This window comes from Podarcis filfolensis (genome assembly GCF_964270895.1).
Source record: "Podarcis filfolensis genome assembly, chromosome: 16".
Lineage (NCBI taxonomy): Eukaryota > Metazoa > Chordata > Lepidosauria > Squamata > Lacertidae > Podarcis > Podarcis filfolensis.
Window position 1 is genome coordinate 28,404,752 of NC_139620.1, and position 20,975 is coordinate 28,425,726.

A 20,975-nucleotide genomic window follows, 5' to 3' on the forward strand; every position below is an offset into this window, starting at 1 on the left:
TGCTTATGGCAATATAATGTGTTTTTGTTTGAATGTGTGAATCTTATAATGTATTTAGGTTTATGTTTCTAAATACATTGCAAGTCGCTTTTAAGACCTCTGTATCACAAGCGACTAACAAGTCTCATCCACAATAATAATCATATTAGCAATAAAACTGCTAGCATATTTGCAGAGCTATGCAGGATCCAGTTTTGTTTCAAATTGGATGGGGGGCTGTGTGTTGATATCCCTGCTTTTCCTGCATTGCAGGGGGTTGAAGAGCCTTGGGGTCCCTTCTAACTATGATTTTATTATCACTGTCATGCTGTGTTATAAACTTTATTCTGCTGAAGACTTTGCATTTGTAGTAATGTGTGAAAAAAGGAAACAGGAGCTAGTTATACAAGATTGCATTGTCAGGTCTATAATCTGTACAGTAAACAAATGTATCTATATTTGCATTTAAGATTTGCCTGCCCAGTATGTTTAAACTTGGGCTATTGGTTCTCCTCGCATGATGTTTTTGTGGTTTAGCTGTTTGACCAAGTGCTCTTTTATCATAATTCCCCAAACGGTGACTTGGCCAAGAATAACCTTTTAACTTGATTGCATGCCGGAAAGTCTGCTGAACCTTGAGAGGCGACTCTTTTGAAGTACAGAAATACCTGCTGTTTACTTCTGGCTCTGGGTGGAAACCCCAGACTCTTTTATTGAGCATTTGCTCTCATTGGGCAATGACATAAATAAAAAAAATTAAAAATTGTCCAGTAGCACCTTAGAGACCAACTAAGTTTGCTCTGGGTATAAGCTTTTGTGTGCATGCACACTTCTTCAGATGACAATAACAGTAACTTCTTCAGGTATCTGAAGAAGTGTGCATGCACACAAAAGCTTATACCCAGAACAAACTTAGTTGGTCTCTAAGGTGCTACTGGACAATTTTTTAATTTATTTCGACTGCGTCAGACCAACATGGCTACCTACCTGAATCTGGGCAATGACATGTTTTGCAAAAGTAAAACTCTTTCTGTAGACCCAAACTTATCTTCAGGTGACAAAAAAATTATTGGTCCAGTTTAAGTCTGTTTGGTGTGTGGTAAAGCTGCATCACCACCCTCATTGTTGTCTGAATTCCTGGGTCTGAAAAGTGGCTTTTAGCCAGTGGCCAATAGCCTCAAGATGAAAGTTCTTGTGCTGTCTCCTGGAGCCAAGCTGTAGGCTTTTAATACCTCTGAGCTTGGATACAGCAGACAAAACACACTCACAGGATCGGCCGGTTCCAACTTCACCTTTTCTGCTATCAGACCCTCCCAGTGCTTGTGCGGCAGATTTCCTCATTCAGGTTCAAACACAATAATCATCTTCTTCTTCTTCTTCTTCTTCTTCTTCTTCTTCTTCTTCTTCTTCTTCTTCTTCTTCCCCCTCCATAGGCCTTATCCTAAAGGTGACGAAAGGAAAAAGGCTTGTTTGAGTGCTTTGTCCGAGGTGAAAGTGCAGCCCGGTAAGGAGATGAACAATTATTATAAAATTTCTTTTCTTTTGGCATCGATGCACAGGAACCATTTTGTTTTTATTGATCTTGTGTGAGCTGCCCAGGGAGCTTTTTCAGCCAAAATAAATAAACCGTAGCTGAAAAACGCGCACACACCACTCACACATTACTTGCTAGCTGTTAGTGAGAAAGAGTAGCTAACCATTTTCCCAAGTAATTATACCACTGGCAAACAAACTGCCATGTGTGTGTGTGTCCATGGGAATTAAATTTCCTTCTGCGGAAGAGCTTGGGTTTCTTCCAAAGGCTGCAGGCTATGATCTGAATGTGATAGCCACATTGTTTCAGACACTAATTCCTGGACCAATGTGCAAAGCGATAAGAGGGATGCCTTGCTGAGTTCATTATCGCACCAACACGGCAGCGTCAAGTTGATTTACCAGGGAATTCTCTTTCTCTTGGACAGGTTGTTATCTGCCCAGCAACCCCGAAGCGATTGTCTTGGACATTGACTACAAGTCAGGAACCCCTATGCAAAGGTATGATGGCCTTGTTTTCTTCCTCAGCTCAGTTTGCCTCCAGTCATAAAGACTTGGATTCCCTTCCCCTTCTGAACCCAGGGGTGGGGGGGTGTCTGTGGACTACAGCTTCCACCATCCCTTGCAGCCAACATGGCCAATGGTCAAGGGACTGCAGTCCAACCACACTGGCCCACTTCCATTCTGTATTATTATTCACTTTTCCTACTCTTAATGTCCTTCCAGCGCTGCCAAGGCACCTTACTTGGCCAAGTTTAAGGTGAAGCGGTGCGGAGTCAGCGAACTCGAAAAAGAAGGTCAGTACAGTAGCTTCCCAGTACATATGATGTCTGTCCCCATTTGCATTACAGTTTCCTGCAGTGATTTCCCCCCGCTTCCTGTATTTTAGCTGAAATCCGTGGCTTCCCCTTGAAGAGGAATATAATTGACATGGATGTATTCCATGTGCTTTTCATATTGAGTGCTTGTGAGTTATAAGGAAGTGATTGTTACAGTCAGTAAGATCAACCTTTTCCATGAAGCCTTTGGCGCAGTCCCCTAGACCCTATGACCTCACTGTGTGTCTAAAGGTAAAGGTACCCCTAACCGTTAGGTCCAGTCGCAGACGACTCTGGGGTTGGTTGCACGCTCATCTCACTCTATAGGCCGAGGGAGCCGGCGTTTGTCCACAGACAGTTTTTCCGGGTCATGTGGCCAGCATGACTAAGGCGCTTCTGTCAAACCAGAGCAGTGCATGGAAACACCGTTTACCTTCCCGCCGGAGTGGTGCCTATTTATCTACTTGCACTTTGACGTGCTTTTGAACTGCTAGGTGGGCAGAAGCTGGGACCGAGCAATGGGAGCTCACCCCGTCGCGGGGATTCGAACCACCGACCTTCCAATCGACAAGCCCTAGGCTCAGTGGTTTAGACCACAGCGCCATCTGCAGAGGAAATAATTGTATATCCTTTCCATGTTTACTCGAGCCTCCTCATTTCTATTGTGTGAAACTTTGTACATATTTCTTTATTCTACTCATTTGGTTCCTGTCCGAACTTTCCATCAAAAAAGATCCCCAAGGTGGCTTGCTGGGATTACTTTTACCTCCTGTGGAACATGGCATAGCTCTGCAGTTGCCTCTTCTCTCTTTCAGTGGTGGCTGGTGCCCATTGGGTGAAAGACAGGGGAGGCCAGCAGTAGGTGGCGCCAGAGCCAATGACTAGCAGAGCCAGCTTAAGCTAGCTTTGTCTCCCAATCCTCCTCCTTCTGGCTGACTGGCTAGCTATTTATCTATAGCACATTCAGTATAGTAAATCCAATAAAAAACAGCAACAGAACCATTCTACTGGGAAACTCAGAGAACAGAGGAGAAACAAATGATTATTATTGTTTAAGGGAAGGAGAAGTAATATTTCATAGAATCATAGAGTTGGAAGAGACCACAAGGGCCATCGAGTCCAACCCCCTGCCAAGCAGGAAACACCATCAGAGCACTCCTGACATATGGTTGTCAACCCTCTCCTTAAAGACCTCCAAAGAAGGAGACTCCACCACACTCCTTGGCAGCAAATTCCACTGTCGAACAGCTCTTACTGTCAGGAAGTTCTTCCTAATGTTTAGGTGGAATCTTCTTTCTTGTAGTTTGGATCCATTGCTCCGTGTCCGCTTCTCTGGAGCAGCAGAAAACAACCTTTCTCCCTCCTCTATGTGACATCCTTTTATATATTTGAACATGGCTATCATATCACCCCTTAACCACCCCTTAACCTCCTTTAAAGATCGTATCCGAAAATATCATCCTGCACATTAGGCAGGAAAAACCAGATGCACAAATATAGGGCGGGGGACGCCTGCCTTACTAGCAGTACGTGTGAAAAGGATCTAGGGGTCTTGGTGGAACACAAGCTTAACATGAGGCGACAGTGTGATGCAGCAGCAGCAGCAGCAGCAAAAAAAGCTAATACTATTCTAGGCTGCATCAACAGAAGTATAGTGCCCAGTTCGAGGGAAGTCATAGTACCACTCTATTCTGCCTTGGTCAGACCACACTTGGAACACTGTGTCCAGTTCTGGGTGCCACAATTTAAGAAGGGTGTTGACAAGCTGGAATGTGTGCAGAGGAGGGCGACCAAGATGATCAAGGGTATGGAAACTAAGCCTTATGAGGAGCGTTTGAAGGAGCTGGGTATGTTTAGCCTTGAAAAGAGGAGACTGAGGAGGTATGATAGCCATCTTCAAATATATTAAGGTCTGTCACACGGAGGAGGGAGCATGCTTGATTTTTTCTTCTCTGGAGGGTAGGACTTGAACCAGTGGCTTCAAGTTGCAAGAAAGGAGATTCTGACTAAACACTTGGAAAAAACTTTCTAAGAGCTGTTCAGCAGTGGAACAGACTCCTGCGAGAGGTTGTGGTCTCTCCTTCCTTGGAGGCTTCTAAACAGAGGTTGGATGGCTTTCTGTCGTGGATGCTTTAAGCTGAGATTCCTGCACTGCAGGGGGTTGGACTAGATGACCCCTGGGGTTCCTTCCAACTCTGTGATTCTACGATTAAAGCTACAGGTCTTGCAGTTATTCTTGGAGGCCGGGTTCCTTTCAGGAGGATGTCTTTAGTATTACTGCTAAAGGGGAAGTGTTTTTGTTATTTAGTTGTCTCCTTCTCTTGGCAAGCTTGCATGGAGTGCCAGCATTTCTTCTCCCTGGTGAAACTGCATTTGGTTTTACTTGGATTTCACCCTCTTTCCAGGTCTGCGCTGTCGTTCGGACTCCATAGACGAAAGCGGAGAAGATGGGGTGGAGAGCAAGAAGATTTGCTGGCAGGCAGCCATCTTTAAAGTGGGCGATGACTGCAGACAGGTAAGGAGGCGGCAAGCCCTTTCTCAGCAGCGACCAGTTGAACTGTGGCAGTAATAAGCGCGCATATTATTATTATTATTTTGCTTTCTCCTGAGAGCGAAAAAACCCCACGCCTGCTGCCCCACTGCATACATAGGCTGTTACTATAATAATGATAATGATAATGATAATGATAATGATAATAATAAATTTTTTATTTATACCCCACGCGCCCCTGCCAAGACCGGGCTCAGGGCGGCTAACAACCAATAATAAAAACAAGTTGATTAAAATACGATTTAAAAACAATATTAAAATAAAACATTAAAACATTAGGATGCAGCCTCTTCACAGGAGGAGAAAGGAAAAAGAAATAGGGGGAGGGAATCAAACTGATTCTAAGCCAAAGGCCAGGTGGAACAACTCTGTCTTACAGGCCCTGCAGAAAGAAATCAGATCCTGCAGGGCCCTGGTCTCATGAGGCAGAGCGTTCCACCAGGCCGGAGCCAGTGTTGAGAAGGCCCTGGCTCTGGTTGAGGCTAATCTGACTTCCTTAGGGCCCGGGACCTCTAGGGTGTTGCTAGTTACTCTGAGTAACTCTTACTCAGTTGGATAACAACTGCAGAATTTATTGCAAGCAGTGATATCTGAGCTGTTTATTTATGTTTATCAGTAAGATTCTTCTCCCTATCTTTTTCAAAAAGTTTTCAAGGTGGCTCACTGTGCAGAGTGACATGAAGGGGGTGCTGTGGTAGAGCTGGGAACGCCCCGTTTGAAAGCCCCCCCCCATGGCAGCCAGCCAATATAGACCAAGGTGGCCCCAACGCATGGCCTGAGGGCCACGTGCGGCCCTCGAAGCCCTTTTCGGCAACTCTTGGTAACATTTGACACCTGCAGCCCTCATGCTTCCTTCCTAAGCCTCGGCAAGGAGGTGCTGGGACTTGGGTCTGGCAGGTCCCACCTCATGCCTCCTTTCCCAGATCCCGGTGCCTCGCTTAGGTGGCTATGGGAAGGTGCACAAGGGCTGGGTGTGTCAATTTTTGACCTCACTCCCCACCCCCACCCCCAGTGTGACAAGACAATGTGCAGCCCGCGGGTTCCATGTCAAAGTGCTCATGTGGCCCCTTGTTATGAAAACTTGGGCTGCCCTGATACAGACGCCTGCTTAGCTACGTGGACCAGTTGTTTGGCTGTGTATGAGACAGCGTCCTATGCTTAATAGGAGCCTTCTGCAAGTGAGCCAACTCAAAGCCTGCAGCAAAGAAAGATGGAGAAAAAGCCCAGCGTGCCATCCTCTCTCATGGCATAAGTAAGGCATGTTCTAGCTCTAAGGCTACTTTGAAGCACACTGTTGAGATTAAGTGGACGTTCTCCAGCCTTTGGGCTTACACAATTCCCTGCCTCCTTCGGCCAAATCGGTTTCAAATCCACTTGCTTGCCTCTGTTTGCCTCTGCTGGATCTGATTTAGTTTCCTCCTAACATGTCTTCCATTCCTTGCTAAACAGGACATGCTGGCATTGCAAATCATTGACCTCTTCAAGAACATATTTCAGCTGGTGGGTCTAGACCTGTATGTGTTTCCGTACAGAGTAGTGGCCACAGCCCCAGGGGTGAGTATTTACTTACTGACTCTTCAAATGGAAAGACAGGATTTAGTGCCCCTGGGAAGGGGCAACTCGCCACTCCTTTTCAAAATCCCATATATCTCTAAACAAAAAAAAATTTTTTCCTTCCAGTAGCACCTTAAAGACCAACTAAGTTAGTTCTTGGTATGAGCTTTCGTGTGCATGCACACTTCTTCAGATACACTGAAACAGAAGTTGCCAGATCCTTCTATATAGTGAGAAGGTGGGGAGGGGTATTACTCAGAAGGGTGGTGGGAATGGGTGGTTGGCAGATAGCTGAGATGAGCCTGTTATCTCTGTGATGAGCCTGTTATCTCTGTGAGTGTTTTTCTCTGACAAGCCTCCTTTTCCTCTTGCGGCCTCCAAGCGGTCCTCTATAGGGGGCTGCACAACTATAACTCCCATCCGTCCCAGCAAGCATGGATGATGGGAGTTGTAGTTCGGCATCAGCCGGAGGGCCAAGGGTTCTGCCTGCCTATTCTAAAATGTGTTCCTGACCTTTTATTGTATTGTATTTCTATACGATGTGCAGCACCTAGCACATACCGGCAACGTTATTTTTTGAAAATGAGCCTTGCTGTACGGCAAGGTCCGTGAGTTGTGGTCATTAATCTTTCTGCTTTCTTCTCCTAGTGTGGCGTCATCGAATGCATTCCTGATTGTACGTCCCGTGACCAGCTGGGCAGGCAGACAGACTTTGGGATGTATGACTACTTTACAAGGCAGTACGGAGATGAATCAACCTTGGCTTTCCAAAAGGTATTCTGCCCGATGCTGAGCCAGACTTGGTTGTGGTAGTGATTTAACAACACCCCTCCACCCCCCACTCATCCACCCACAGCCTGCAATAAGACCCTCACCAGCAGCCCGTACTCTCAGGAGGTTTAGGAAGAGATTTGCTCTCCCTGACATTTGCATTTTGCTGCTGTCAGCCTCCTCTAGAGTCAGGATATGGGAACCAGCTGTATGTAATCTACCCTTCCTCTCTGAACTATATTTAAGTCAGGCTCTTTGGAGTACAGCAAGATTAGTACCAGAAACTTTATTTAACTTTCATTTTTGCTTTATATTTATGTACCTAAGCCTAGATATGGTAAGGTTTTTTTTCTGTAATAGTGAATTTATTCTGTGTTTGCTAAATTGTTGGTTTTTGTCATTTTGAATTTACTGGCATGTTCTGTATTTGGTATGTTTGCATTTCCAATATTCTCTGTTTTTATGTTTTGGATGTCTGCCATAAGCTGCTTTTGGCGCAGCTCATTGTGGGAAAGCGGCTTATAAGTAAAACCAATCAACCAGCTGATATAATAACGACCAGGGATGCAGTTCAGCAGCATCCCAAGGGCTACACATGTGCCATTTTTTAGAGGTTAAAAATTAAAGGCACCCCCCCCAATTCTGCAAAAGTCAACTTAATCATCCGTGTAAAATTGTTTGCTGCAAGACTCTGACAAAATTATTGGTTTCAGAGATACTGGCTTCTACCCCACTCTTCCTATTATCTGTAGTTTCTCAGTGATGATCTGAAATTTATATTTCTTTTTCTTTGCTTAATCTAATACTACCAACACTTGACTCATCCTTGCAGGCTCGTTACAACTTCATCCGCAGCATGGCTGCCTACAGCCTTCTGTTGTTCCTGTTGCAGATTAAAGACAGGCACAATGGCAATATCATGCTGGACAAACACGGACACATCATTCATATTGGTTAGTTCACTCCTTGGTTTTGTTCTGTTTGTTTGTTTGTTTTTGTCATTGAGAATTTTATTCTTTTCTGTACAACACGAATGCATGTAAATATGTTCTTACGCAAGGACATATCCGGTTAGAGAAACAGCAGTAAGTAACGTTGAAATATACTGAAATTAAACACCAAAGCAGTTATTTATATTCTATGCAATGTGTTTCAAAGCATTATAAACTGTTACCAACCTCAGGTAAGCTGCCATGTCTTAGTTTTCATTGTTTAAATCTAATAAAATTGTTTAGTTTAGTTTAGCCACTGTTGTAAATTCCCCAAAATGTTTCTACCCATTCTCTTATAGTTGGAATATCAGAAAACCTCATGGTGTGCTGGTTTGACTCTAGGGCAGAGGAGACCTGGGTTCAAATCGTCTCTTGGCTGCGAAACTCAGAAGGCGGCCTTGAGCTAATAGCCATCTCTCATCCTAACCCGCTCCACGGAGTTCTTGTGAGGATCGAAAGGGAGGGGAAAACTCTCTATGCTGTCTGGAGCTTCTTCAAGGAAGGGATATAAATGTAATCAGTAAATAAAACCAACTGGTAGAAGAGGTGCTCATCTGTTTATGAATGCACTTTGGCTTCTAATGTGTGATGTGAAATTTCATTGGTCCTTGTCTAAGGAAGCTTAGGCCACACTTTCAGAGGCAAAGAGTTCTCTCCTAGCAGAGACTTAGAGCGCCTATATACACAAGACAAAACTGATGAGTGCAGGTGATGTTTAACCCTTTCCCTGCCAGCTATTTTCCCGCTGAAAATCACGCGCCCTGATGAGGCTCAGGGCGTGTATTGTAAATGCACACCCCAAACTTCAGAGGGGGGAGGAGCAGCACTTGGCGAGGCTGAGATTTTGAGTGGGAAAGTATCTTGTGCGGAAAGGGTAAAAGGGTTCTTTTTCTCCCTGCCATTCCTTCCCCAGTCCTAGACAGCCTCCAGTGGCTGCACTGCCGATTGGACCCACGGGCATTTAGTACTTTTGAATGAGGGAGCAGAATGGGCCTATTTGATCCTTCTTGTGTTTTGTTTGCTTTCCCTCTCCCCCCTCCACCCCTTCCCTGGCACAGACTTTGGTTTCATGTTTGAGAGTTCTCCTGGCGGAAACCTGGGTTGGGAGCCAGACATCAAGCTGACCGACGAGATGGTTATGATAATGGGAGGGAAGATGGAGGCCACGCCTTTCAAGTGGTTCATGGAGATGTGCGTCAGGGGGTACCTGGCAGTCAGGTGAGGAGGCTTGCACTCTGGAGTCAATCTCAAGCCCTAATAATAATAATAATAAATTTATTATTTGTACCCCGCCCATCTGGCTGGGTTTCCCCAGCCACTTTGGGCGGCTTTCAACAAAGATTAAAAATACATCAAAATGACCGAATTACACCAAAGGCCAGCTCATCTTTCCCAAGGACCATTCCTGCAACTGCCTTGTGGCGGGAGGGGGGAGGTTGGCATCACAGCTGCCAATCCTAGAGGAACGGGGGCTGCCTTTGTCGCAGTAATTTCGTTATGGCTGATAGATTGCAGGTGGCAACCCAGCCTCATCAGCAAACGGGAGATGATTACACCGTGTAGATTTAATTACAGTAATAAGGTGTGGTCCACCCCCAGACCGAGTCCCTCTGGTTTTATTTTCTTTCTTCAGATACAGGAGAGGCTCTAATAATTCCCTCTCCTCTCTCTGTCCATGTCTATGTCTCTCCCCCCCCCCACCCTTGTGCAGGCCTTACATGGATGCCGTGGTCTCTCTGGTGACGTTGATGCTGGACACAGGGCTGCCCTGTTTCCGAGGGCAGACAATCAAACTGTTAAAGTAAGTCGTGCCTCTTTCCTAATGGCGGGGGCTGCCCTCTGGAAGCACAAGTTAAGCAGGCCTGGGCCTAGTTTGGGCCTGAATTGGAGTCTGCCTTGAGTTCCACGCGGAGCCTTTTCTTAATGGTCACAACCAGACTCAGAATGGGCAGCCATGGGGCGGGTCTGGGGGGAGGTTGCTGTTCAAATCAAATCAAATCAAATTTTATTAAACGGTCACAGACCAGATTAACTCGTACAGCTAGTCAGCAAAGCATAACACCGGAAAAAACAAAGGACAATTTCAATACAGATTAGGCCATAACAGCAATTTAAAATTAGACAGCATAAATAAAATTAAGTATTTGCCTTCGCCTGCATATTGGCATTGGAAAGCTCTTGTTTCCTGCGCCTAATAGCGGCTACACAGAATTTGGCAACATTGATCATAATTTCAGGAACCTTATCTTCTACCAAGGCTCTCATACGTTGGAGTTCTGGTTCATTTTTAAGCTTTTGTAGAACTGGGGCAATAAAGGTCAGGCGTAGATCCTCGTAGTAACTACAGTGCAGCAATACATGCAGACTTGTTTCCACTTCCGATGAGCCACATGGGCAAACACGTGACTCATATGGTTTGCCCTCATATCTGCCTAGCAGCAGGGCAGAGGGCAGAACGTTAAATCTGGCCAGGGTAAAGGAGTGTCTGTACTTAGGTATTTGTAAATCAGTTGCTGTTCAAAGAACAACATTTGGGCAATTCGAAAAATAAGGGTCGTGCAAAAGTTGCATTTTGTTAGTTGAGGCACAAAGTGACTGATAACAATAGGAAAAGCAAATCGTGCAGTCCAGCTCCCCTAGATTTATTTATTTGAAGCGTTTGTGCCCCACTCTTCAGCCAAACAGGCCCCCAGAGTGGCTCACATGCAGCCAGTTAAAACAAGTCTCTGCCCACACGCTTTCCATCTAAAAGACATGATGCACAAGGAGAAGGGGACAGGGAGGGAAGTGGGGGGAAAGCAAAGTTGGGAACCATTCTTAAGTAGTAGCTTTTACAGGTAAAGGTAAGGTAAAGGACCCCTGGAGGGTTAAGTCCAGTCAAAGGTGATTATGGGATTGGGGCGCTCATCTTGCTTTCAGGCCGAGGGAGCCGGCGTTTGTCCACAGACAGCTTTGCGGGTCATGTGGCCAGCAGGACTAAACCGCTTCTGGCGCAATGGGACACTGACAGAAACCAGAGCGCACGGAAACAGCGTTTACCTTTCTGCCACGGTGGTACCTATTTATCTACTTGCACTGGCGTGCTTTTGAACTGCTAGGTTGGCAGGAGCAGGGACAGAGCAACGGGAGCTCACTCTGTAGCAGGGATTCGAACCGCCAACCTTTTGATAGGCAAGCCCAAGAGGCTCAGTGGTTTAGACAACAGCGCCACCTGCATCCCCTATAGCTTTTACAATGGCACAGAAAGGCTGGAGGTACCTTACGGAGCTGGTCTTTCAGCAAAGCAAATGGGATAAGCCCCGCTTCCCATTTCTCCCCCTGTGGCAGCCTGATGGAATGGCTGCTCCTGGGTGACTGAAACATCCAGTTGGCCTGATGGAGCTGGTCTTTCAGCAGAGCTTGATGGAATGAGAATCCCAGGCCTTGAATGAGCATTCTTGCGTCTCCTTCCTCTGCCTAAGGCGCTCCTCAGAATACTGTCAAGTTCGCAGTTCTGAGGATTTCCTCCCACTCTTAATGCAGGTTTCCAGATGTCAAGAAGCGTGTCCTCTGAGCAAGGAAGCATCCCTGAGGAAAGGGCACAGGTGTGAAAGAGCAGCACACACCTGGTGTGCAGTTTAGAATCACACCCCTCTGAGCAGTTCTAAATTTTCCTTTTAAAAAAGCAGCCCTGGTTCCATAAAGTGCAGTGATTTTTTAAAAAAAATTGTATAATTTTTTTATTAATTTTCACAAAAACAAAAAGCTTGCATTAAAGAAAGAAGCATAAAATAAAATGTTTAAAACAACTATATACATTGTCGGTATTGAATCCACATTATGGGATTACTTGAATCCCTGAAGTGCAGTGAATTAACTGAATGCCCGAAGCGTGGCACGGCATTCAAGAGCGTAGGAATCGGATCGTTCCCATATCTGGAAGTGAAACAACATGGGACTTTAGAATAAATGGGATTAGGATCCAGCTGCGGGGCGTCAGCCACATTTCCACAGAGCAGCCTGTGTCTCATTTCGTTGTCAGAATCAGAGGCCCTAACTAAGAGAGGAGACATTTTTGTCCTCGTAAGAACATATTCAATTTGGAGCAACCACTGCCTCCTAGGAGAGCGAGTTCCATAGTTTGTGTTGCTTGAAGAAGTCCTGTTTTTTCCCCATCTCTCCTGAATCTTCCAACGTTCAGCTTCATTGGATATCTACAAGTTCTGGCGCTGTGTGAGAGGGAGAAAGAACTTTTCTTCCTCCACTTTCTCCGTCCCCATGCATGATTATGTCTCTTCTCACTTGCCTTTTCTCCAAACTGCAAAGTCCCAAACTCCTGAGATCTCCTCTGCTTCCTCCTCGAACAGGAACAGGTTCAGCCCCAACATGACGGAGAGAGAAGCGGCTAACTTCATCATCAAGATCATCCAGAGCTGCTTCCTCAGCAACAGGTAGGCCTCTACGCGTCTGCTGGCTTATTTCCTGGTTGTTCTCTAGCGAAGGAACCTTTCTCAGCCCAAGGGCCGCATTTCCTTCGGGGCAGCCTTCCAGGGGGCCACATCCCAGTCATGGGCTTGAGCCGGAGGCAAAACCAGGAGGAGCGATGAATGAGAATTGTACCTTTGGCATAGTAGGCTTCATCCTCTGCCAGACAAGTGGTATTACCACCCTGGCATTCCTTCTTCTGTAACTGACCCTTAGCAGTGAAAACAGTGGAAGCTTCTGTATTTCCCTCAGTCTGCCCGGCTCTGAAACCCTAAAATGAACTTTATATGTACTGCCAGGTGTGGTCATTTGCCACCCAAACCTGCTCCACACCGTCTAGGGCTGGATCTCCACTGATCTGGAAAACGCTATTTAAAAACACGCTATTTTCAATTGGCGAAAGATCGCTGCTCTACAGCACCCTCTGGTGTCACATTTTATAACACCTTTTACAGTGGTGGTACCTTGGTTCTCAAACTTAATCCGTTCCGGAAGTCCGTTCCAAAACCAAAGCGTTCCAAAACCAAGGCGCGCTTTCCCATAGAAAGCCATGCAAAATGGATTAATCCATTCCAGACTTTTAGAAACAACCCCTAAAACAGCAATTTAACATGAATTTTACTATCTATTGAGACCATTGATCCATAAAATGAAAGAAATAAACAATGTACTGCAGTCACACAATCAATCAGTAGCTGAACTGGGTTCCACACAGTCACAAAAAAAAAGAGCCACAAAAACTCAAAATAAATAGCAAAAACAGACAGACCTCAGTGCAACACTCAAAATGGAAGTGTGGAACTCAAATCGGAAGCGTAACACTCAAAACGGAGCATGTGTGGCTTCTGAAAAGAGTTCGCAAACCAGAACACTTCTGGGTTTGCAGCGTTTGGGTTCCAAGTTGTTTGAGTACCAAGGCGTTTGAGAACCAAGGTACCATTGTATAACTCACCGGTGTAGATTAGTCCTATGCGGCCAGTTCTGAATCGCCTTCTGTTTCTGTTACTTTTTTTCCAGGAGTAAGACCTACGATATGATCCAGTACTACCAGAACGACATTCCTTACTGAACCCAGACGGCGTTATCCTGGGGGATCCATGACCCCGTCTCCGTTGTTCCAGCCTAGAAATGTGATTTCCTGGAAGTCACTGTGTACTGCCTCCGGTCAATCCTCTCTGCGTGCGTGTGCATGTGAATGTGGGTGTGCCCGTTTTACAGGACCCTTGTAACAATCAGCCCCTCTCAAATAGTTCCTCTTATCTTCGCCAGGGTGTCCGTGTCCCTAGGTTGCACAGCAGCTGGCTGCAGTTGCGGATTTAAAAAAAAAAACCTGTCGCAGCTACGAATGAGTGTAAAACTCAGCAAGGAAACGATAAACCTGAGGAGTGTGGCGATTGCCAGGGGGTTTTGTTTTGGCTTTTGGAAGCAAGTTCCATTAAAACGCCCACTCTGTAGGATCCGGCAGCAGTCAAATGCTCTAGAGTCGCTGCTCAGTGCGGCGAGGAAGCATTAAGTTGCTCTGGTGAATGCTGTAGAAATTGTAATGATAATCGTCTGTAGGTGGTGATAGCCCTGTATCTGTGTTAATATTGTACTTTGCACTGTAAATGGTTCCTGCTCCACGGTCAGTATTTCGTACCTACATGAAGAATGTATTTCCTCCCCCCTTTTATGTGGTTTTAAGGAGAGAAACTCTATCCAAGATATATTTAATCTAAAAAAAAAATGGAATTAAAAAAAAGAGAAGGCCTTAGGATACTTTACGTCTCTGCTCCAGCGTTTGTTTTTGTTTTTAAAAAATAATAAAAACAACCGGCTTTAGAGATCATGAGGATAAGGCAAATTCATGAAGAACAAAGGTATCGGCAGCTACTAGCAACAATGGTCGCCTCTGCCGTCTCACCGGCTGCTGAGAATCGCAGGTGAGCCGAGTGCTGTCCTGCTTGCAGGCCATGGCCAAAGGTCAGGAATGAAAGGAGAGCAACATCTGGAGGTGGGGGCATCATGGTGGGCGTGACCAGAGGCAAAAGTGGGTGGAGCAATGGATGCAAATTTTCCTTTTGGACAGTAGCTCAGTTTCATCACACACTCGAACACTCCTCTCCAGCCTCCATCTGGAGGAGCAGGAGGCCTTATTAATTATTAATTATTATTATTATTATTATTTAATTAATTATTTATTATTTATTATTTATACCCCGCCCATCTGGCTGGGTTTCCCCAGCCACTCTGGGCGGCTTCCAACACAATATTAAAATATAGTAATGCATCAAACATTAAAAGCTTCCCTAAACAGGGCTGCCTTCAGATGCCTTCTAAAAGTCTGGTAGTTGTTTATCTCTTTGACATCTGGTGGGAGGGCGTTCCACAGGGCGGGTGCCACTACCGAGAAGGCCCTCTGCCTGGTTCCCTGTAACTTGGCTTCTTGCAGTGAGGGAACCGCCAGAAGGCCCTTAGCAGAGTCGAAGGGTTCTGTATTTCTGAGCAAGGAGCAGCGCGGAATCTCTGACCACTTTGCAAAATATCCCATCCCTTCCCTTCTGTCATTGGGAATCCCGCATTCTTTCGGACAGAGGGTGCTTTTCCACACCGGCGTTGCCAGCTGCTCGGTTTGTCTATGCACAAAAGAAGCTGTCCCTGCCTCCCCAGAGAACAGAAGAAGCAAAATTTATAGCTTTGCATTTGCTGGGTTACTCGATCAGCACTATTCAAGTGCTAATTTTATTCTGCGCGGTGCAGATCAGAAAGCTCAGGGAAGGAGCTGGCAAAGTAACTCACCAGCGTGATGCAGTCGTTTGGACACAACATCGATTGCTCCCTCCCACACACCTCCTCACAAGCCCCAGAGATGTGCAGTTGAGTTTTCCTCTCCCCCTGCTTTCTTTTGGGCACTGGAAGTTGTTACGCGGGGAAATTGGATTTTTAGGAGGTGGTGGACTTTGTAAACAGAACCCCTTGGAGAAAAAGCTGGGATGTAAATGCAAGCAAAAAAGAGAAATAACAGCAAAACAGAGTGAGATTTGTCCCATAAACCTCATCCAGCCCTCCCCTGCCCACCTGCCTAACTTAAACGCAGTTTCTTAGTCTCAGGGTTGACCTAATAATAATAATAATAATAATAATAATAATAATAATAATAATAACAACAACAACATTTATTAACACCCCCCCCCCAGCCAAGAATGGGCTCAGGGCGGCTAACACCTGATATAAAAACAAATTGATTGAAATACAACTTTAAAACAAGATTAAAATACAACATTAAAACGTTAAAACATTAAAATACAGCCTCATTTCAATGGAAACTCAAATCAAAAACTTTTTGGGGGATGAAAATGTCAAGTCTTCACCAAGGCTAACTTTCCGGACTGGTCCTACATGGGCCAGAAAAAAGCCAGGGAAGTCCCTAAATAGGAGTTCCATTACAGGAGGAGAAAGGAAAAGGAAGAGGGGGAGAGAATCAAATTGGCTCCAAGCCAAAGGCCAGGCGGAACAACTCTGTCTTACAGGCCCTGCGGAAAGAAATCAGATCCTGCAGGGCCCTGGTCTCGTGAGACGGCACATTCCACCAGGCCGGAGTCAGTGTTGAAAAGGCCCTGCCTCTGGTTGAGGCTAATCTAACTCCCTTAGGGCCCAGGACCTCTAGGGTGTTGCTATTTATGGATCTTGAGGTCCTCCGTGGGGCATACCGGGAGAGGCGGTCCCGTAGGTACGAGGGTCCTAGGCCGTGAAGGGCTTTAAAGGTCAAAAGCAGCACCTTAAATGTGACCCTGTACTCCACCGGGAGCCAGTGCAGCTTGAAAAGCACTGGGTGAATATGCTCCCATGGCAGAGACCCCGTGAGGAGCCTCGCTGCTGCATTCTTCCCCCCCTGGAGTTTCTGGGACAGCTTCAAGGGCAGCCCCGCGTAGAGCAGAGAGGAGGATGGGACAAGATTCGAATTAGTTGGCTGTGCCTCTGACTGGTTCTGGTTTTGCCTGCTGTTTTGACCCCTTTGCCTTCCACCTCCCTGGTATGAGTGTAGCAGTTATGAGTGCTGGACTAGGACGTAGTAGTCCAGAGTTCAAATCCTCACTTGCCCAGTTCACTGGGTGACCCCGGGCTAGTCGCTGCCTTTCAGACTCACCCTACCTCACAGGGTTGTTGTGCGGATAAAAAGCAGAAGGGGAGGAACATGCCAACCCCCTTGAGCTAGGAGGAAAAGGTGGTATATAATGTAAGGAATAAAGAGAACAAATGGTCATGAGCCAACACTGACCCGGGGATCCTCAACATATGCCTTACCACTGAGCTGTGGTCTCACTGCGGCATTCTCTTAAAAACACGTTCCTCTCAGTAGCTTGTGCCACTGACTTCTGTGCTGATCAAGCTGACTCGACTCCTTGCAATGGAACTATCTGGCTTTAGAGAGATGCTTGAGTTATATTGCCATCACTGCTGCCATCCGTCTGTGTCGAGAGAGAATGGAGTGCACTTCTGGGGGTGAAATCACACTGTTGCATTGGCAGGACCAAAGTGACCACTCCGAGACGCAAACCTGAGTAGTATGTATGGAGATCCTGAGCTGCCCAGACGACAACACTCCCTTCTCGGCCTGGCTGATGTGGACCAAAGGAAATATGTTTGGCACCGGCTTGGCTGCAGGAGTTGCTGGAAGAAGGCATAGAAGCCGCCATCCAACCATCTTAGGAACTCCAGTCTGCAGTATTTACTCCTTAGCATTTTCTTCTCCTGCAAAGCAGCTGAGGTTTAGGATCAGACTTTTCCTTCTCCTAGATGGGCTACCTTCCCAGGTTGACGAACCCCATCTGCCCCTTACTTCCCTCTACAGCAGCAGGTGCAGAAACTGCCTTGTGGACCCTTGGACCCAAAAATGGTCCTGTCCGCTCAATCTTCTGGTGCCTGTCTTGGCATGCAAGGGGAAAGTGTCACAATCACTTTGATTTTCACGAGAGTTGCACAGAGCTGCCGCCAGGAGGCGCTCTGCAACAAATCCGAGGGCGAATCCAATTGAATCAAACACTGATTTTTTTGCTGTGCTGGGTAACCTCTTTCGGTAACCTCTTTCGCCTCTTTTGGTTTGGTCCAGGCGGCAGTGAAGTGTCTTATATTGGGTGTTTTAGGGCTAGACCTTTGGAAGCTGTCTTCTGTTTTGCCTGTGAGATTTGCCCATCCAAAACCATATGAGAATGGAAACGAGTTATCCTTTGAAACTCGCACTTCTCCAGATTCCACAGTGCGGTTCTCCAGCCAAGTAAAAGGGGGTGGCTCATTTGGTAGAACACAAGACTCTTAATCTCAGGGCTGTGGGTTTGAGTCCCATGGTGGATGAAAGATTCCTGCTTTGCAAGGGGCTGGGCTAGATGACCCCTGGCCAGAGTGGCCGGGGCAACTCTAATAATAATAATAATAATAATAATAATAATAATAATAATAATAATAATAATAATTTATTATTTATACCCCGCCCATCTGGCTGGGTTTCCCCAGCCACTCTGGGTGGCTCCCAACAGAAACTGAATCGGTGGCGCATGCCCTGCTGGCTTGCACTCTTGAGGAATGAGGTTATCACCCCTCTTTTATTGTCCATTCTGGGTTGCCCAGCCACTGCCACAGTGTCCTTTCTCTTGGCAGATCAAGATGAGCAGGTGACAGCAAAGGTTGCAAGGTTTTTAGCTGGGGCAATTAGAATAAGATCCACTCTGACTATTGATTCAAAACCCTAAAATGTATTTCATATAATTGACTTTTCAATTTTTATTCTTGTATATCATATTGTTGTTTTATTGCTATGGCTGATGGCTGACGCAAATAAAGATTCATTCATTTCCCCCCGGGCAGCTCCCAACAGAATATTAAGAACATGATAAAACATCAAACATTCAAAACTTCCCTAAACAGGGCTGCCTTCAGATATCTTCTAAAAATCAGATAGTTGTTTATTTCCTTGACATCTGATGGGAGGGCGTTCCACAGGGTGGGCGCCACTACCGAGAAGGCCCTCTGCTTGGTTCCCTGCATCCTCACTTCTTGCAAGAAGGGAACTGCCAGAACACCTTTGGTGCTGGACCTCAGTGTCTGGGCTGAATGATGGGGGTGGAGATGCTCCTTAAGGTATACAGGGCTGAGGCCATTTAGGGCTTTAAAGGTTAGCACCAACACTTTGAATTGTACTTGGAAATGTACTGGGATGAGTGGAGCATAAATAGTAAAATTGTTGTTGTTGGATTGTTGTTTAGTCGTTTAGTTGTGTCCAACTCTTCGTGACCCCCTGGACCAGAGCATGCCAGGCACTCCTGTCTTCCACTGCCTCCCGCAGTTTGGTCAAACTCATGCTGGTAGCTTCAAGAACACTCTCCAACCATCTCGTCCTCTGTCGTCCCCTTCTCCTTGTGCCCTCCATCTTTCCCGACATCAGGGTCTTTTCCAGGGAGTCTTCTCTTCTCATGAGGTGGCCAAAGTATTGGAGCCTCAGCTTCACGATCTGTCCTTCCAGTGAGCCCTCAGGGCTGATTTCCTTAAGAATGGATAGGTTTGATCTTGCAGTCCATGGGACTCTCAAGAGTCTCCTCCAGCACCATAATTCAAAAGCATCAATTCTTCGGCGATCAGCCTTCTTTATGGTCCAGCTCTCACTTCCATCACTATGTTGTTGGATAGAACATCCCTATTTTCTTTGGAGAAATGTTGGAGGGTGTGAAAGTTCTTCACACAGCACATTGTTAAACCACAAAGGTCTTGGTCATCTCCATTTTTGTCTGTAGCCACTGATAACCACTCAGCCTCTATGGATTTCTCTAATCCTCTTTTAAAGACATCCAAGTTGGTGGCCATCACTGCTTCATGTAGGAACCACTTCCATAGTTTAAACATGTGCTGCACAGAGAAACCAGCTCCTCTGACGCTTCCCCTGAAGCCAGGAGGGTGTTTGAGTCTCATTTTGGATCTTTGTTCCTCTGGCCCAGCTGCGTTCTCGCCGCCAACCCAGCCTTCAAGAAAACCATGACGTTCAATTGATGAAAGAATGAGAGACAAGGATGGGAGACTTGCCAGGGATAATCTGGCAATGCAATCAGAGAGCCTGGAAAGGTGGGGGGTGGGAATTGGAGGGGGGAGCATCTGCGCGGCTTTTCTGCCCCAGGTTGGAGAAATAGATGAAGCTGGGCTGCGGGATCGTGCACAGCCCAAATCAAAGTATGTTTAAATTAAAAGATAAAGGGAGCTGCGTGCTGGCTGCACCTTGCAGGCCCCAGATCCAGCCGCTGACAGCTCAAAGGACCAGACAGCAGGTAACAGGCAAGCCAAACACCTGTATGAACAGCTGCAGAGCTGCTCTGCCAGTCAGAGCTGACACTACTGGGCTACCTAGAAGAATAGGCCGTGCCTATGCTGTGAGTTAAACCACAGAGCCTAGGACTTGCTGATCAGAAGGTCGGCGGTTCGAATCCCCGCGATGGGGTGAGCTCCCATTGCTCGGTCCCTGCTCCTGCCAACCTAGCAGTTTGAAAGCACGTCAAAGTGCAAGTAGATAAATAGGTACCGCTGCAGCGGGAAGGTAAACGGCGTTTCCGTGTGCTGCTCTGGTTTGCCAGAAGCAGCTTAGTCATGCTGGCCACATGACCCGGAAGCTGTACGCCGGCTCCCTCGGCCAATAAAGCGAGATGAGCGCGCAACCCCAGAGTCAGCCACGAGTGGACCGAATGGTCAGGGGTCCTTTTACCTTTACCTTTATCCAACATACAGAGGGATGCAGGTGGCGCTGTGGGTTAAACCACAGAGCCTAGGGCTTGCCGATCAGAAGGTCGGCGGTTCGAATTCCCGTGACGGGGTGAGCTCCCATCGCTCGGCCCCTGCTCCTGCCAACCTAGCAGTTCAAAAGCACGTCAAAGTGCAAGTAGATAAATAGGGACCGCTCCGGCGGGAAGGTAAATGGCGTTTCCGTGCGCTGCTCTGGTTCGCCAGAAGCGGCTTAGTCATGCTGGCCACATGACCCGGAAGCTGTACGCCGGCTCACTCGGCCAATAAAGCGAGATGAGCGCCGGAACCCCAGAGTCGGCCACGAGTGGACCGAATGGTCAGGGGTCCCTTTACCTTTACACCATACATTTAAAGCACAATCAAAAGCACCCAAAAGAACCATGGGAACCGTAGTTTCCTCCCATGAAACTACAAGTCCCAGCACCGTTGAACCACAGTTCCCAGGATTCTATGGAGGGAGGGATGGGTTTTTAATCACACACACACACACACACCAATCAATTATGGGGGTTTCCTTTAAAAATTGGGGGTTTTCCTTAAATTCAGTCTGACATA

At 46.6% G+C, this 20,975-nt stretch overlaps 1 protein-coding gene across 1 annotated transcript in view; it reads left to right on the forward strand.

Annotated features, from left to right (window-relative positions):
* Positions 1-14,425, forward strand: part of PI4KA (phosphatidylinositol 4-kinase alpha) — a 99,779-nt gene extending 85,354 nt beyond the window's left edge. The window contains exons 45-55 of the mRNA XM_083589660.1: positions 1,413-1,483; positions 1,941-2,013; positions 2,239-2,309; positions 4,736-4,845; positions 6,331-6,435; positions 7,084-7,209; positions 8,039-8,159; positions 9,257-9,416; positions 9,910-9,999; positions 12,545-12,628; positions 13,680-14,425. Of these exons, the coding sequence (XP_083445786.1) occupies positions 1,413-1,483; positions 1,941-2,013; positions 2,239-2,309; positions 4,736-4,845; positions 6,331-6,435; positions 7,084-7,209; positions 8,039-8,159; positions 9,257-9,416; positions 9,910-9,999; positions 12,545-12,628; positions 13,680-13,731 (1,063 nt within the window). The 3' untranslated portion in view covers positions 13,732-14,425. The remainder of the gene's footprint in view (positions 1-1,412; positions 1,484-1,940; positions 2,014-2,238; positions 2,310-4,735; positions 4,846-6,330; positions 6,436-7,083; positions 7,210-8,038; positions 8,160-9,256; positions 9,417-9,909; positions 10,000-12,544; positions 12,629-13,679) is intronic.
* Positions 14,426-20,975: the final 6,550 nt, after the last annotated feature.